This window comes from Electrona antarctica, assembly GCF_951216825.1.
Source record: "Electrona antarctica genome assembly, chromosome: 24".
Taxonomy (NCBI): Eukaryota; Metazoa; Chordata; class Actinopteri; order Myctophiformes; family Myctophidae; genus Electrona; species Electrona antarctica.
Genome location: NC_136803.1, coordinates 20,279,819 through 20,299,329, shown reverse-complemented (window position 1 = coordinate 20,299,329; position 19,511 = coordinate 20,279,819). Strand labels below are relative to the sequence as shown.

The 19,511-nt window shown below is 42.2% G+C and overlaps 2 protein-coding genes across 2 annotated transcripts in view; one reads left to right on the top strand and one right to left on the bottom strand.

Annotated features, from left to right (window-relative positions):
• LOC306917437 (cytochrome P450 20A1-like) overlaps positions 1–4,305 on the top strand; it is a 46,513-nt gene extending 42,208 nt beyond the window's left edge. The window contains exons 9-11 of the mRNA XM_079495660.1: positions 591–711; positions 1,473–1,584; positions 4,163–4,305. Coding sequence (XP_079351786.1) covers positions 591–711; positions 1,473–1,584; positions 4,163–4,246 — 317 coding nt within the window. The 3' untranslated portion in view covers positions 4,247–4,305. The remainder of the gene's footprint in view (positions 1–590; positions 712–1,472; positions 1,585–4,162) is intronic.
• Positions 1–19,511, bottom strand: part of LOC306917436 (uncharacterized protein) — a 50,950-nt gene that overhangs the window by 16,866 nt on the left and 14,573 nt on the right. The gene's annotated exons all lie outside the window — the stretch shown is intronic.

Sequence of the window (19,511 nt, the reverse complement as noted above, 5' to 3'; positions counted from 1 at the left end):
CTTTGCCTGGAATTTTTCACATCTGCTCTTTATAGCGCCACCAGGAGGCCGACATATGTAAAACACATTTTCTAATATTACTCCTTCAGATTTTATCCAAATTTCACGCAAATCGGTACACATGCTCTCCATAGTCATGTGATCATGTGATTTGTTTGATTTCGCATAATTATCCATCCTGATTGGCTACGATTGGCTTCTAAAGTTTTCAGGAGTAGCCCGTTTTGTACAAATCGCCACAACTACGCAACGCAGCGTCCGATTGCGGTGAAACTGTGCATGCCTATTCCCACTACTAGGCTGAGGAAGAAATGCCACTTGACAGTTTTCAAATCAGCCTCATGGTGGCGCTACAACAGGCCAAGTCGCGTCACACACACACACACACACACACACACACACACACACACACACACACACACACACACACACACACACACACACGTTTATATTACTCCTAAACATTTTGCCAAACATCACACACAATCCTATCCTCCTGGTGGAGACCTGTGCCCAGAAGGGCACTTTTTCTAGTTTTTAAGAATGAATGCTAAAGGCCTTAATTGTAAATTGTTAATTGTTTGGTGCAGTGTGTGTTTGGGCGGTCCACTTCATGTCCACCTCTGAAGAGGTTCAGGACAAGCTGTATGAAGAGCTGGAGGAGGTTCTGGGCTCTGGTCCCGTTTCTCTGGACAAGATCCCTCAGCTCAGGTAAGACCAGTCACAGTTCAAACCTCCATCCACGATGCCCATCCATCTTCTGTTGTTGGGAATAACCTGTGTTCGACCACTGGATCCTGGATTAAGTTATTATTCAGTCATAAGCTCTTGTTGTATACAACCCAGACATATCCACTTTTCACTTTTCTCAAACCTAGTTGAAAATAGTGAAAATCTTTATTTTTTAACACCAAAGTACTAAAACACTCAAAAATCAAAATAGCTCTTTGAAGTTGAGGGTTATAGATGAGCAAAGCAAAGAACAACCCAAGGCCACACAACATTTTTAAAATGCCTCTAAGATCATGGCTGACGGTTTTTCACAGATTAACCCATTTTCTAGGTATTAAATATCATACTGACATAGTGATTGTACTCCCCGTTTCCCTCCAAAATAAAAAATATATACACACTTTTATGTTCGAGTCATTTAGCTGGTTGGTCTCCAGAGGAAGTTCATATATCGCCCACACTACAAATAGATGACATGAAGTAGTACAAGGTCAAATAAATCCATTAAGCAGAGAAAATATGATCCAGTGATTACAGGAGCACATCATGGGGAAGTGTTGCAATAATATTAATAATAATAATAATGTGTACCGGTAAACTAAAATATGAGATTGAAGAAGGATTATTATATTTGGAAAATTAACTCTGTTGACTTCCAGTTTAGGAAGATACAGACATTAAAGTGAAATATTGATCAGTTCAGTTGCCCTGCTCTGATGGCGTTTCTGTCCTGGACCCAGATACTGCCAGCAGGTTCTGAACGAGACGGTCAGGACCGCCAAACTGACCCCCGTCGCAGCCCGCCTTCAGGAAGTGGAAGGGAAAGTGGATCAGCATGTCATCCCCAAAGAGGTATCCGTTTTCTCCGTCTGTCTTGTCTGCTCATCACCAAGTTATCACAAAGTAAAGGCTTAAGTGAATAATGAATATAATATGAATGCTAATGTGTTGCTTTTTTTAACATTCTGGTATTTCCAGACTCTAGTCATCTATGCACTAGGAGTCGTCTTGCAGGATGCATACAGGTCGGTGTGAATTTAATTACTTTTTACAGTATTTCCTGATTAATTGCTTGGTTCTTGTAGGTTTCAGACGACCTGAGCAGAGCTGCTGCCGATAAAAAAACTAAAGTAGACACTAGATACGTGTAGGAGCGAGGCGCTGCACTCTCTGTAGAAAGATTTTTATTACATTTTGAACATTTTAAACATGACGTTTCTGCCCCATATGAACTTCATTAGATCCAGTGATGGTGCATGTTTCTATTGGGAGAGCCAAGTGCCTCCTTCCTATGATTCAGTGTTGTTTTTGTCGACTAAAACTAAGACGAAAAATGTTCGTCGACTACCTTTTTCCACTGACAAAAACTAAATTGAAACTAAATGAAAACTAAGCTATGTTGACTAAAACTAAGACTAAATATACTGTCGATTTTGTCAACAAATAAAAACTAAACTAAAATGTTGGACAAGAGATCCAGTACAAGTCATTTTACACTTGGTTGCATGCTGAAAATAGCAGATCTACAAGCTCACAACGCGTCGCGTTGTGAGCTTGTAGATCGGCTATTTTCAGCAAGTGTAAAATCAGTCATTACGACGGCATCAAGGCCCGCCAAAATACATTTTAGTCGACTAAATCAACTGTAGATTTAGTCGACTAAAATCTTATGATATTTAGTCGACTGAAACTAGACTAAAACACTAATGAGGTGACTAAAAAGTGACTAAATGAAAACGTTTCAAGAGACTAATGACTAAAATAGAAATTTGCTGCCAAAAACAACACTGCTACGATTGTATAATTTCTTAAAACATATTGTAATTTGTGTCTACATTCTCCTCCTCCACACATTAACGTTGTGTTATAATTTATGGACATTGGCCCTCATTTATCAATTGAGTGTAAAATCTGCCCCAAATTCGAGTGTAGGATTCGTAGTACACCCACGTCGGGTCGGCATTTATAAAGTGATCGCAGACAGCTGATCCTTCCTAATTTCATTCCTAGCCGTGATAAATGTGACGGCTGAAATCAATCTGGCACGCCCTATGAAATCAAGCCTCACCCTCATTTTTGCGACATGAACAACTGCAATACGACCTGGAAACCATGGTTACAGGGGAAAAAAAAGTTTCACTCGCTTGCCTAAGTTGCCTTGCTGCCCCCTCCCATACAGACGCACGCACGCACACGCAACTAGTTGTATTTTAAATAAATAAACCTGCATGAATTAAGTACAGCACTCAAGTAAAATGTACTTTAGTTACTATCCTAATGCCATGTGTGGTGGGTGGCACAGGGGATCGCTCGGTGGCGCAGCACTGACGCGTGTGCGTGTGTGCGTGTGTGTGTGTGTGTGTGTGTGTGTGTGTGTGTGTGTGTGTGTGTGTGTGTGTGTGTGTGTGTGTGTGTGTGTGTGTGTGTGTGTGTGTGTGTGTGTGTGTGTGTGTGCGTGCGTGCGTGCGTGCGTGCGTGCGTGCGTGCGTGCGTGTGCACGTGTGCGTGCGTGCGTGCGTGCATCTGCAGAGCGTTTTCAGCCAGCAGAGCGTTATGACAGGGGGGGGAAGACCAATCACCAGTCGGACAACTTAATGGAATTGCAGTCTCTCTATAACACCAGAGACGTGGCACTCAGAGTACACAGGGGGTTCCGGTGTGTGTGTGTGTGTGTGTGCGCCCGTGCAGTGCCGTGCACCTTTTATTCTTGTTCCAGTTTTGTCTCCATCATTATGTGGCTATATCCACTCTCCGTTTCTCCTCCTGTCTCTCCATCTCTCTCCATTTCTCTCCCCTGACACGGTCCCCGCCCACCCCAGAGTGTAGAGTAGGAGAGTAGCGACACGCTTTGATCTCGCCGCAAAGCGGGTGCCTATGGGCTATAGTTCCAAACATTGCTCCTATGGCTGGAACTATCCCATTGAGATAGAATGAGCATTTCCGTATAGAGAGTATGCGCATTCTTAAAGTGAATGGCACATCGAGTGGCAAATCGAGTGGCAAAGCAACAGGAAAAGTGAGTTTAACATTGTTTAATGTTGTTTAATGCAATCAGATAGGACTTTTCTGTTTGGTGTATGGGCTGTCAAGGCCAGAAAGTAGTTTTTTGCCACTCATTAGGCATTCCTGCATAACTTCCGGGTTTGATGATGTCACACGCATACCCTCTATTCCATTGTTACAATGGGAGTCAACGCTAGTGTCGCCACTCTCTTACTATATTTCTCTGGCCCACCCTAGAGTCGGGTTCTGCTTGACGTTTTTTCCAGTTAATATCACTGTCATAGAATGTCTTGCTCTTGTTGTGATTTGACACTTTAATAAGATTGAATTGAATGTGAGTGCGTCACTGTATCAGTGAAGAAGCACACACCGTATCCGTAGACAGATGGGAATGAAAAACACTCCTCCCTTCTCTTCTCTTCTGCAGGGATCTAGGGGTGTTCTGTCATGGGTTCCTGGCCGGCTACGCCGTGTGGAACACCATCATAGTGTACGTCTTGGCCGGCCCTGAGCTCACAGCTCTCGACAACCTGCTGGAACACTACCACAGCCTGGCGTATCCGTCGCAGTCTCTGCTTTAAATGCTGCTGGCAATTAGCACTGTGGCCGCCTTCGACAGGAACGTACATTATGCATTGGGTAAAAGCATACCTATATTAAATTGTTTATAGGGTCAATAAAAGTCAATTAATATATTATAACAGTTCCACAGTAGTAGCTTTTTCATATTTTACAATTTCAGAAAACTAAATTCAATAAATCATTATCTTTGTGTAAGTAATCAATCGGTTTCATGGTGATAACTATTAATTACATTTTTACCTATTCACCTGTATAGGCTACTATAGGTGAAAATTACTAAAGCTGTGATAAATATGACAAAGCTACGGAAGGGTTTATCATATCTTAATTTACTTATATTGATCCTATAAACAATGATCCTATAAACAATTTAAAATAGGTATGGTTTTGCACAATTGCATAATGTGTAATTAACGTTCCAATTTTGGGGATCTGGCTCATGGACTAAGAACTGGGCCGGTTCAACCCTAGAGGAAAAGGGGCCAAAGTGTCACATTGCGATGCGTATCATGCGTTGATTAGCTATTTTCGCCGATAGTATGACAGAGTACAACTTAAGCCCAAGGGGGAGTTGTGTGTATGCTCCATTTTAAATACATGTATTATAATAATAATAACAAAAGCGTTGAGAAAGAATCATCTTCCATCAATAGAGCGATATGGTCTTCAGCATTCAGTACATCAGTAGGGTGGGGCCGATATTAATAATAGTTTTTTTCTATACAAGGGTGGGCAGCATTTTCAGGCATGAGAGTCGATATTTCCAAGGCTGGTCACATGAGATCCACCATCACCAGACTGTAAAAAATATTAACCACCACTTTTACATCATATTATAGGTTGCTAACAGTTTGGGATAAATTATTATCTTGCTTTCCTAACTGTCTCTGACAATTCTGATGATACAAAATTATGTGAGGGGAAAAAGTGAAATTGTTAAATAAAATCAATTATAAGTCCATTGCTTTAAAAGAGATGTGTGCATTGTGTACAGTATGTAGTCACACACATTGTTGAAAAATGAATTCACATACTGTGTTTTCTGTTCAGGATGAATCTGGCTAAAGGCCCCACGGCTATGCGGGAGTTTGTCACACTGGACCCTGTGGCGCTGGCAGCATTCTGTGAGTCTTTAGTTCACACACATTTTAACAGACATGCATTTATTTGAATGAAAAAAGGAATATCCGCACTCTCTAGTATAATCTCGATTGTAGTTTCTTCTTAACTTTGTATTTATAATGCACACACAGCAGCAGCCGAAAACGTCTGGGAACTTAGATTATGATCCCTATGACCAACCAGTCCCAAGACCAACCAGTAGGGGTCAGCAGTGACAACACTACACAAGTGTGTAGGGACATCAGGGAATTGGCATAACGACTAAAATGGGGGGAAAGTTGGCAGAAAAGAATGAAGGTTTTCACAATAATGTACTTCTCCATTTTGTTTAGCATTCTGCTCGTCTCTATCCAGCTTACACTTACTGTGTCCCATTTCATGCGACAGAGACTCGGAGTAGAGTCGCTGCTTCTTCGCCTGGAAAGGAGCCAGCTTAGGTGGTTCGGCCATCTTGTTTAGGATGCCTCTTGGGCGTCTCCCTATAGGGAGGTCCTCGAGGCACGTCCCCCCAGGAGGAAGTCACTAATGTTGCTCTGGAGAGGGAAGTCTGGAGCGCTCTGGTGGAGCTGTTGCCCCCGCGACCCGACTACGGATAAGCGTTTGAAGATTGATGGATGTGTTGATTTCGTCGACTAAAACTAAGACGAAAAATGTTCGGCGACTACCTTTTTCCACTGACGAAAACTAAATGGAAACTAAATAATAAGACTAAATATAATGAAAATTTCATCAAAAAACTAGACTAAAATGTTAGGAAGGGACTAGTGGACAAGAGATCCAGTATAAGTTCTTTTACAATAAGCTGCACGCTGAGAATAGCCGATCTACAAGCTCACAACGTGTCGTGGGCTTGTAGATCAGCTATTTTCAGCAAGTGTAAAAAACGGCATCAAGGCCCGCCAAAATACATTTTGTTCGACTAATTCAACTGTAGATTTAGTCGACTAAAAATCTTATGACGACTAAAACTAGACTAACACTAAAACATTCCAGGTGACTAAAACTAAATGAAAACTATTCAAGAGAATATGACTTAAAACTAAAAACAACACTGGATGGATGGATTCTGGTGTTATCTCCGAACAGCTTTTGAAGCCGTTTTGACTGAATGTGCTCTCCCTGTCTGTCTCAGGCCTCAAGGCTCCGAGCACCACTTCCTTCACCCCTGGCTGACGGTCAACCTGGTGGTGGCGCTGTTGGTCGGCCTCGCCTGGATCCTCATCGCCACCCGGCCTGACATTGACCACACTGAGAGTGAGAGACGTGCACACACACACACACACACACACACACACACACACGCACCCCTTTTCCTAATGTTTCTCAACGCACATGCACGCACGCACGCACGCACGCACGCACGCACACACACTTTGCAAAAAAAACAAACGAAAGTAGCATTCACGTCTGTTGTGTTTTTTAGGGTACCTCATGGAGATTAAACCACCTGAATTAGAGGACAAAAATGAAATGACTGCATGAGACAAAGAAAATACGCAATTACACATTTCACACACCTTTGTACTATTTAGCATCTTTTTTTGGCAGTACATTAGTTTTGTATTTTAATCTTTAATCTGTTGTATATAATGTTCACCTTTTGAAATATAAGATTTTATCCAACTGCAGTGATGACTGTGCTTCGTTCTTATATTCTATTGAGCTCAACAGTGAGATTTCGGAATTAACCCATTTTGGGGCGGGAACCCCTTTTGGTGTTTTAAGCATTGTTATACTTTAGCTATTGAAAAATAGCAGATCTACAGGCTCATAGCTACGAGCTTGTAGGTCTGCTATTTTTGGAGAGAAAAACTTAACTCAAATCTTTGCTTCTGGGGGTGGGGTGGGGGGGTGGGGAATCCCTGGAACAACATATTTTCAGATGGGGGTCGGCGGCCAAATTCATATAATTTTTTGGGTGCTTGACATGAAAAACCTTGAGAACCACTGACATAGAAACATCATGGGTTTTTCCGAAAATTATCAGGATTTAGAAGACATTTGTAGAATCGTCGAAATTTAAACGTTCCATTTCTGTCCTCTGTAGAGAGGATTTCATTATTTATCAGCCAATCCAATGTAGACTTACCACTAGGTAGCATCCTGGTTGTAAAATGACGATATGCTCCCGTATAGAAGCCAGGCGTCTGTATGCAATCACTATTTAAAAAATACTGGTGTAAGTTCTTACAGAGAAATACTCTACTACAAAGCCTAAAGAGAAATAAGAATACTGCAGTCAGGATACTGTGTGGGGTCAGTTTTTGCATCTCCATTTTCTCTCTGTTAGTCCAAGGGATTTATAACTTTGTTTTGGACTTAATTTAATTGTCTAACTATGTCTATATATATATGTATATACGCGCGCACACACACTTGGTAACATTGTTTTTGTAATAACTTAAGTTTAATTGAATTATATCCATCCATCCATCTTTTATCCAGTCAGGTTGCAGAGGTAACAGTTATGGGAGAGGATCCTAGATGCAATCTTCTAACTATAATTGATTAATTGCCTATAGTTAAATCTGTTAAAATGTAGTTACTAATTTGGTCAGGCTAGGGGGGTCCTTAGTCCCCACTTTGAAAACCAATGCGTTAGGGCCTAAACTGATTACTGATGTTATTTTCAGCAAAAAGGTTTGGTGTCATCATTTTTCGACCGCGGTCGAGATCGTGGATTTCACAACATCACGCCAGACTTCCCGGTCCTTCATTGCCACCCCCAGTTCCTGCTTACTGTGATGCCTGTGTCCCTAGGGGAACGACAGTTTTCTACCTCTGGTCTGCTTTGAGGCAGGACTCCAGAGAAGAAGGGAAGATATAACCTCATTGTCAGCTCTGTAGCAGTGGCCGGCAAACTGTTCTTCAGGATCGGACTAGTGAAGAAACACGGGGAACTGCAAAGACAATCTCAGACACAAAGGTTTGTGCACTGCAGCACACTTCTATTATAAAACGTCCACTGTTCGTCTCTCTCTGCTGTTTGTTGTTTGTTTCATGTTCTCATCCACTCTCTCTCTGAGATGAATTAATTTGGAAATTTTGGTCTACTCTACTCCCAGTGTTGCCATATTTTGTGGGAGAAATAAGCAACCAGGTCTATGAAAACAAGCCCAAAACAAGCAACTGTTACTGCACTATATGTTATTGTCTCCACCAGGCCGAAGGCATGGGGAGAGAGTATGTTTTGCACGTCCGTCCGTCCGTCCGTCCTTCCGTCTGTGAACAGCTAATCTCCGGCACCATTAATCCGGTCGATGCCAAATTTTGCACTCACTCCCTGGATGAACCTCTGCCCCAAAATTTCCAGAACGGCCTGTTATAGCGCCACCAGGAGGCCGCTTTGTGTAAAACAAGTTTTTGGACAGTACACCTACAGATTTTGTCCAAACATCACGCAAATTGGTACACAGTCTCTCTAGAGCCATTCAACGAAAGGGTCTTTCAGATTTCTCAGTGCTCAGTTTCAAACAAAATGCTGCAAATCATGAACACATCGTGTGATTTCCGTGAAATTGTGCACGCACATTCCCACTAGGACGAGGAAGAAATGCCAAATGAACATTTTCAACTCGGCCTCATGGTGGCGCTATAACTGGCCGAAAAGAGTTTTTACCTCTAACTGCACGGATCTGTGGATAACTTTGTATGCCAACTCCCTAGAGGCCAAGGAAAAACCTTTGCCTGGAATTTTTCACATCTGCTCTTTTTAGCGCCACCAGGAGGCCGACATATGTAAAACACATTTTCTAATATTACTCCTTCAGATTTTATCCAAATTTCACGCAAATCGGTACACATGCTCTTCATAGTCATGTGATCAAGACGGGTTTGTTTAATTTCTCGTAATCCACCCTCATTGGCTACGATTGGCTTCTAAACTTTTCAGGAGTAGCCCGCTTTGTACAAATCGCCACAACTACTGAATGCAGCGTCCGATTGTGGTGAAACTGTGCATGCATATTCCCACTAGGCTTTGGAAGAAATGCCACTTTTCGAATCAGCCTCATGGTGGCGCTACAACAGGCCAAGCCGCGGCACACACACACACACACACACACACACACACACGTTTATATTGCTCCTAAACATTTTGCCAAACATTACACACACACTCCTATACTCCTGGTGGAGAGTAGACCTGTGCCCAGAAGGGCACTTTTTCTAGTTATTTATCAGATCTACAAGCCCAGTGCTTGTAGATATTGATATTTTCAACAAAACAAATATTGGAAAAAAGTGAAAATGTGGAATGTTTATGGACAATTTTCGTCTTACACAAACATTATATTTCCATTGACAATGGATGAATTTACGTCATATGTAGACGAGCACATCGGCTACATTTGTCCTTGTCCTTTGACAATGAAGGGATGATATACGATGAGAGCGCCCCTCACTTCACAAAGGTGTGATTTTTAATTGTTACAGCCTACTGCTGCACAAGGTTTTGGCATTATTACATCAGTCAACCCTGTCTTGCTGCAGTGCACACTGATATAGGAGAAATAACATGGGAAATAAATAGAATATGATTGACCGCACAGTGCACACTGATTCATCAGAAACAGCCTGTGCAAATGAAATGCAATTAAACCAAAACAAATGATTACATTTCTGTAAAATTGCATCTCGATATATCTTCATACACCATGGCAGTGTTTTGTATAGAGATGGGGGTACCTTTATTGTAATACAACATTTTTGTTTAACCATCCGCCTTTAATTTAATTTAAAAGACCATCAATGCTGTAAAGCAATTTTACTCACTAGTATGGAAACAAGTCATTTTGCATTCACTGTATGTATGGAACAAAGTCCGTTTTTTATTTTTTGTATTTTAATAAAAGAAAGTCTTGGGAAAAGGGTTTTATAGGCCTACACCTTAAAATAGGGAAGTGTGCATCACATTTGTTATAACAATGTCTCCAACTACAAATGTCCAAAGTACACATGCACATTAAAGAAAAGTGGAAAAAAAAACATTTGAATAAGTAAAAGACAACATGGCACAGCTACTGTTCATGCCAGAACTCAAATATGAATTATAATCATGTTAACAATTGTTTTGATTTTTATTCTTGTGGCAGACATCCGATGAGTTTTTTGATTGATTGATTGAAATATTTATTAACAGTTTGCAGAATTACAGTACAATTCAAGCACAACTCAATACAAAGACTGTTAATTGAGTGGACAACCCAATAAAGCATTACACTTGTTTACAAGAGGGTCCACCTTGTTCAATTCATCAAAAATGAGTCAAACAATTTCAGTTGTAGAACCTTGATGGGCCACCCGAGTTACCTCCATTGGGCCTTTTGAGTTGACCTGGGCCTCCATTGGGCCTTTTGAGAAACCACAAATACTCAGGGAAGACATTTCAATATTCTAACCACACCTGGGGGTCTATTAAACTTAGTAATGCTAACTCCATAGACACATTCAAAACACAAAACGTACAGAAATCACAGCACAACACAGCATAACATAGGCCATTTCAAAAGGTATACCACATATTTTGTTTTGCATGGAATCCTGCCTTTAACTGCATATGTTTTCCCCGAATGTGGGTGTAGAAATGACTCACTCTTCCAATGTATACAATTGTGACAGGGGAAATGACCAGAGGGAAGCGTTGACAAGAAGTGTCAATGAGGAGCTTCTATTGGGCTGCTTCTTTTAATGTTTAGTCTTAGGCACGATTCATACTCCTATTTTAGAGCCGAATAAAAGTCGGTTCGGCTCTGTAGAGCCTACAATGTGACGTCATTTGAGGTTTGGGGGGGCGGGTACCGTCCTAAAGTCGGCTCTTCGGTGCTACTGAAAATGACGACCCAAAATCATTTCGGCACTACAGCGGTAAAATAGGCGTATGAATTGGCCCTTACACTTTGGTGACTTGGCAAGTCCTGCACAGAAAATAACAGCAGAGTCAGACCTATAGAGGTGTCCACAACCACTTGTGAGCTTGTAGAGTGGCTATATTTTCGAGGTGTATAATAAATGTCACGTTATAATGTAGGCTAATAAAGGTTCACACGCGTGCATTGTCGGCATGCATTGTGCAGGCACAGTGACAAATGCAGTCAAGGGTGCGCCCTTTATTACCTAAACAGGAGAGAGCCATATGCGCACGGCGACCCACTGTATACTTTCTTCTCACCATTGACACCTCTCTCTCTCTCTCTCTCTGCACCCCCCCTCTCTCCCCTCCATAACCATGACCATGAAATGGAGAGCAAAATACAGCACAAGAATATAGTTTCACATGGCTATGCACACACCACGCATAGACAGGTGTACTGCAATGGCATTTGGCCTGGGTCCTTATTGGTTAATATCCACAGTTTATCTGTAGCGGTCCGCAATTAACCTATATATTGTTCAAGCTTCGCACTCGGCACCAATACAAATTAAATCACCAGTCCGCACTGGACTAGTAGGCTGATATATGTATTATTGGAGGCAGCAGAGCAGAGCCTTTGCAGTTGATGCAACATATGATACGTTTTAAAGTTGTTAACAGTGATATATAAACATGAACAATTGGATAGATATCCATGTAGTTTCCATGCAGGCCTGCACAAGCTGCATTTCTCACCTAATTATAATAAAAATGATATGCGCTAATAAGCAGTGACATCATCGTTTCTCAAAAGCTCCGTTTCGCATGACTAAACAGATCCACTGATCCGGATATTTTCGAAAATGTTCACTTATTTATCCGTTTCCAAAAACCTCCGTTTGAGTGGCCGAAAACGCCGTTTGAGTGTGGCTGAAAGGCCCAAACGCACACAAAAAAATTGCGTTTAGCAAAAGATCCATATTCGTGTAGCCTGGGCCTAAATGTAAGGTTGCAAATATGCTTATCGGTGTTGTGAGGATGAGGGGGTACCTGGAAAAAGATATTCTCCCCAAGGGGTACCTGGGCCAAAAAAGTTTGGGAACCCCTGATCTAGCTGATCTTGAGGCCTAAAAAAAACTATCAACTATCAACTAGTACCAACAAGGTCAACTAGTGGATTTACTAGTAGACTAGTTGAATAGTCGACTAGTTGCTTAAAGCCCTACTGCTTCGGCAGTACTTTTCTTTTCTCCAGTGTGGACAAGCTGGTGTGTCTTCAGGACAGCTGCCGTTCTGAAACTCTTGTCACAATGTTTACACTGGAAAGGTCTGTCTCCAGTGTGGACACGCTGGTGTCTCTTAAAGCCACCTGAGAGACTGAAACTCTTGTCACACTGTTTACAGTGGAAAGGTTTTTCTCCAGTGTGGACAAACTGGTGTGTCTTCAGTTTATCTGACCTACTGAAACTCTTGTCACACTGTTTACAGTGGAAAGGTTTGTCTCCTGTGTGGATACGCTGGTGTGTCTTCAGGACAGCTGCCGTTCTGAAACTCTTGTCACAATGTTTACACTGGAAAGGTCTGTCTCCAGTGTGGACAAACTGGTGTGTCTTAAAGTCACCTAACCTACTGAAACTCTTGTCACAATGTTTACACTGGAAAGGTCTGTCTCCAGTGTGGACACGCTGGTGTCTCTTAAAGTCACCTGAGAGACTGTAACTCTTGTCACAATGTTTACAGTGGAATGGTTTTTCCCCAGTGTGGACAAACTGGTGTGTCTTCAGGACAGCTGCCGTTCTGAAACTCTTGTCACAATGTTTACACTGGAAAGGTCTGTCTCCAGTGTGGACACGCTGGTGTCTCTTAAAGTCACCTAACCTACTGAAACTCTTGTCACAATGTTTACACTGGAAAGGTTTGTCTCCAGTGTGGAGATGCTGGTGTGCCGTCAGGCTATCTGACCTACTGAAACTCTTGTCACAATGTTTACACTGGAAAGGTTTGTCTCCAGTGTGGACACGCTGGTGTGACGTCAGATTGCATAACAAACTGAAACTCTTGTCACAATGTTTACACTGGAAGGGTTTGTCTCCAGTGTGGACACGCTGGTGTGACGTCAGATTATCCAACAAACTGAAACTCTTGTCACAATGTTTACACTGGAAGGGTTTGTCTCCAGTGTGGAGATGCTGGTGTGACGTCAGATTACCTAACCGACTGAAACTCTTGTCACAATGTTTACACTGGAAAGGTTTGTCTCCAGTGTGGAGATGCTGGTGTGCCGTCAGGCTATCTGACCTACTGAAACTCTTGTCACAATGTTTACACTGGAAAGGTTTGTCTCCAGTGTGGACACGCTGGTGTGACGTCAGATTGCATAACAAACTGAAACTCTTGTCACAATGTTTACACTGGAAGGGTTTGTCTCCAGTGTGGACACGCTGGTGTGACGTCAGATTACCTAACAAACTGAAACTCTTGTCACAATGTTTACACTGGAAGGGTTTGTCTCCAGTGTGGAGATGCTGGTGTGACGTCAGAGTACCTAACCGATTGAAACTCTTGTCACAATGTTTACACTGGAAAGGTCTGTCTCCAGTGTGGACACGCTGGTGTCTCTTAAAGTCACCTAACCTACTGAAACTCTTGTCACAATGTTTACACTGGAAAGGTTTGTCTCCAGTGTGGAGATGCTGGTGTGCCGTCAGGCTATCTGACCTACTGAAACTCTTGTCACAATGTTTACACTGGAAAGGTTTGTCTCCAGTGTGGACACGCTGGTGTGACGTCAGATTACCTAACCAACTGAAACTCTTGTCACAATGTTTACACTGGAAGGGTTTGTCTCCAGTGTGGAGATGCTGGTGTGACGTCAGATTACCTAACCGACTGAAACTCTTGTCACAATGTTTACACTGGAAAGGTTTGTCTCCAGTGTGGACACGCTGGTGTCTCTTAAAGTCACCTAACCTACTGAAACTCTTGTCACAATGTTTACACTGGAAAGGTTTGTCTCCAGTGTGGAGATGCTGGTGTATCTTCAGTTTATCTGACCTACTGAAACTCTTGTCACAATGTTTACACTGGAAAGGTTTGTCTCCAGTGTGGAGATGCTGGTGTGCCGTCAGGCTATCTGACCTACTGAAACTCTTGTCACACTGTTTACAGTGGAAAGGTTTTTCTCCAGTGTGGACAAACTGGTGTGTCTTCAGGACAGCTGCCGTTCTGAAACTCTTGTCACAATGTTTACACTGGAAAGGTCTGTCTCCAGTGTGGACACGCTGGTGTCTCTTAAAGTCACCTGAGAGACTGTAACTCGTGTCACAATGTTTACACTGGAAAGGTTTGTCTCCAGTGTGGACACGCTGGTGTGACGTCAGATTACCTAACAAACTGAAACTCTTGTCACAATGTTTACACTGGAAGGGTTTGTCTCCAGTGTGGAGATGCTGGTGTGACGTCAGAGTACCTAACCGATTGAAACTCTTGTCACAATGTTTACACTGGAAAGGTCTGTCTCCAGTGTGGACACGCTGGTGTCTCTTAAAGTCACCTAACCTACTGAAACTCTTGTCACAATGTTTACACTGGAAAGGTTTGTCTCCAGTGTGGACATGCTGGTGTACCTTCAGGCTATCTGACCTACTGAAACTCTTGTCACACTGTTTACACTGGAAAGGTTTGTCTCCAGTGTGGAGATGCTGGTGTGCCGTCAGGCTATCTGACCTACTGAAACTCTTGTCACACTGTTTACACTGGAAAGGTTTGTCTCCAGTGTGGAGATGCTGGTGTGCCGTCAGGCTATCTGACCTACTGAAACTCTTGTTACACATTTTACACTGGAAAGGTCTTTCTACAGTGTCGACAGACTCGGCACCTCCACTTGTCTCCCCCCAATCACCACTGTCATCAGTGACTTCAGTGTCAGATTCGAGTTCAACTTCAGAGCAGTGTGAAGAGATGTCTTCATCAACTTCACCTTTCACTGCTAGTAATGTCAACATTGACCCATCAGGTTCCTCTGGTCTTTGAAGTAGTTCCTCCTGTTCTTCTTTAAGCTCCTCCTGCTCCTCTTTAATGTGTGGAGGCTCTGGTTCCTCCTGGAGCAGACTGGGGATCCTCTCCTGTCCAGGAGAAACTTCCTCTTTGCACACAACCATGTGCAGAATGTTGAGTTGTGGGAGGTCTTCAGGTTCCTCCTGTTTAATTGAAATGTCTTCAGGTTCCTGTTTAATAGAAATGTCTTCAGTTTCCTCCTGTTTAATAGAAATGTCTTCAGGTTCCTCCTGTTTAATAGAAATGTCTTCAGTTTCCTCCTGTTTAATAGAAATGTCTTCAGGTTCCTCCTGTTTAATAGAAATGTCTTCAGGTTCCTGTTTAATAGAGATGTCTTCAGGTTCCTCCTGTTTAATAGAGATGTCTTCAGGTTCCTCCTGTTTAATAGAAATGTCTTCAGGTTCCTCCTGTTTAATATAAATGTCTTCAGGTTCCTGTTTAATAGAGATGTCTTCAGGTTCCTCCTGTTTAATAGAGATGTCTTCAGGTTCCTCCTGTTTAATAGAAACATCCCTGGCTGAGTCTGGAGAGTTCATCTTCACCTGCAGTCTGGGCTCCACACTGGTTGAGGTATGGCTGGTCTTCAGGTTGGTCTGGCTAGGAGCTACAGGTGACATAAAAAAGTATTTTTGTAAAAAACAAAAATTGGTTTTCTGAGCTCAATTGTACCCAAAAGATAATCACACCCGTGTGAACTGAGTGGTGTAAGGTCTTATATAGCCTGATCAGCTGTGGTCTGACGTAATGGCTGACGTAATGAAATCACACCCGGGTGAACTGGGTGACCGTAGCAACCATGCTCATTTTTTGAGCACAGACAGACAGACAGACAGACAGACACGTAAACTAACAAAGCCAGTCGTAGGAGTGGTTTACACCACTCAAAAAACCTGAACTACAGAACATTCAGTAGATGTTCTGTGGTCTGGTGTTTTCTGGCTCAAACAAGTGCTCTGATCTTCCTGCTGTTTATGATGTCACAACCTGCAAATTCCATATATGTCAATGGGATTTGCCAGCAGATGTCACTGTTTTTATTGTTTTGCCTGTTTTCATTGCAGCTCAAAATGCTTCCAAACCCCAGAGAAAACGTCAGACCACAGAAAATCCACTGAATGTTCACAGTTCAGGTTTTTTTTGGGGTGTAATTGAGGTCATAAAACTAGCAGGGGGCGGACTTGTAAAGATTTGGTTTTTGGGGACTAGTTTCTGAATTTTGGTGTGGTGTTAGGTAGGCTATGCCACCCCATTCGACTGGTATCATGTATTGAATCGGCGAAATCATCCGTTATCAGCACGTTTGAATGGTGCCAAAATGTCCATACTGGCATCCTCACTGTTCAGTATGTCATTATCTGCGATTGTAGCATTGTCATTATCACTGATGTCCTGACGGTGTCTGGTGGCCATGAGCTACGTGAGGCACCGCCGAGCGAGGCGCTAGCCGAGGGAGTCGCCGTGCCGAGTGTTGCGAAGGCCACCAGACCCGACTCAGCGCCGTCCGAGTTACGTCCTGATAGGCAGAGAATAGTATATATTAGTAGCTCCTAGTTCCATGCACCGACAATAGTTGGAAATGACACGTCCACCTGGGGAAACCTTGACCGTTGAAATCGTTGAAAACCAAAATAATTGATAAAAGCAGTGTTGTAAATAGGTTTTCAATGTAATGAGTCCTGGGATGCAGGGATGGTCTTTTAGATGAGTCCCAGGGACATTTTATGAGTCCCACTTCAACGACGCTAGGAGTCATGTTTTGCCATTTTTACAAATTGCAGCATTTAACTCCCATTTCATTTTATATGGTTATAATGTGTTTATATTCATGTAGAAAACAGAAGAAGAAATGATATTATAACTAAAGCTAGCAAAATAAACTAGAATAAAAAACAGTACAGTAGTACCGTAGTGCATCCCGTGGTCGTGGATGCAGAGGTTCTTGTTTTATTGCGTCCCTTAACTATAAACTGTGTTTTGGGATGCAAAATGCACCCTATTTTAATCTCTGTAAAAGAGATTTTTCAATGGATTCTGTTACTATTGGGTGTGCTAAATAACATACTAAAAGTTTGTGAACAACGAACAACCAGAAAGGCATAGTTTTCAAGATGGCGTCCACGGTGGCTAAAATGTAAATGTAAAAAATCATAACAATGATGCACTTTGTAACTACTTTTTGAATTGAATTTTGCATGGTGTTAGGTATGGGCATAAGGTTTTCAAAAACCATTGCAAACTAATTTGGCTCGCCCCCTAGTGGTCGGTTTGCAATGAAAGGATTCTGTTACCATTGGGTGTGCTAAATAACATACTAACATTTTACGGAAAACAAACAACTTGAAAGGGATCGTTTTCAAGGTGGCGTTCACGATGGCTGCCGCAAGCTTAAAGGGGGCGAGCCAAATTAGTTTTTTTTTTTTTGAAAACCTTATGACCATAACTAACACCATGCCAAAATTCAAAGAGCAGTTACCAAGTGCATAATTGTTATAATGTTTTACATTAATCACAGTTTATATGCATTTTAGCTCCCGGCAGTGTCACGTAAAAAATCATAACAATTATGCACTTGGTGAATTTTGGCATGCTGTTAGGTATGGTCATAAGGATTTAAAAAAACATTGCAAACTTATTTTGCTCGCCCCCTAGTGGTCGGTTTGCAATGAAACCATAGGCATTTTAAGCTCCCGACAGCTCCATCGTGGACGTATCCCAAGAGGAGAATTAGCAAGAGAGGCCAACTTTGCTTATTTCCTGTATCTGCGTGAGGTGGGCGGTAACATTATTAGGAGACAGGAAGAATGTTGGAGTCTATTCATTCCCAATGGGAGAGTGAACGTGAACACAGCTTATGAACCATTCCTTAACTCCATGGTCACTGAACTAAATACTGGACCAAATCATCACAAGGCACACAATATTTAAAAGATATTCATAGTAAAATGGCTTCTTTTAGCGAGACAAATCAGGAGAAAATCGACTGTGTTAATGACATTTCTTTATCCCAGCAACAAACTCTCGCGAGATTTGAGATGAGTCCGGAAGCCTCTCTCTGTCCATCTGCAATTTCACGGACAACACATAGGGGGCTCTGACCCCATATTTAAGATGATAATATGTGAATATTATAATGTGAAATGAATGGACATATTTAAAACGATTAGAAATTATCCTTATGTGCCCAAATTAGAGCTGGCATACTTGGTCTGCATATTGAGACAGGCAGATATGTAGGCACGGTTGAGGAGGATAGATTATGTAGTCTGTGTGATCTAAAGGAAATTGTTATTGTCCATTCTACAGCTCTATTAGGGAGAGACTTTTTAATGAGATAGATCCAAATCATGAATTTATATGGTTGGAGGACTTCGAGAAACTAAAACGACTATTTCAAAAGTACACCTTGTCAGTTGTTTTCAATGTACTTTGTTAAATGACTTGTGTTAAATTACAGTGTGGTTGTCTTCTTCTTCTATTGGGTATCATGGCGGTCGGCAAACCTAAATGGTGCATTACCGCCACCTACTAGACTGAGTGTTGTTGTCAGGGGGGGAGGGTGGAGGTCGGGGAGAAGCAAACCACGCCTACTATATTTAGGAGACCATTTGTAGGCTTTGTGTACCATTTCGCCTCTAGTGGCTCCAATGAAGTTGGCCCATCTTCATACATAAACCATCTTTGACGTATCCAAGACTACTAGGGCGCGCCCAATGCGTTTTTGCACAGCTTTTTGAAAACCCATACCTAACACCACACCAAAATTCAGAAACTAGTCACCAAAAGCCAAAGTCCGCCCCCTGCTAAAAGAAAAAGGAATGAAAAATGAATGTGAGAAACCAAACCTTTAATGTGGTATTTCAGTCCACTCACTGCCTTCTCAATCTCATTCCACGTTGCCAGAGGAACTTTGAGTGAAGCCCTGGTTGCTCAAAGCTCTATCTGGGTTGTCCTCTTTGTGTCTTCAGGTTGAAAAGGACAGACTGTCCCTCCAAACGGCGAGCAACTGGTTCGGTTCACGTTAAACTTTCTATTCACTTGTATAGACGGACTGTACTTGAGGCTAGCTTAGCATTATCTCACAAAGCAAACAGTCTTTTTTGATCCTGCTGTTTTCACAACTTTACGCAGACTGTCGTGCAAAGACAATCTCAGACACAAAGTTACA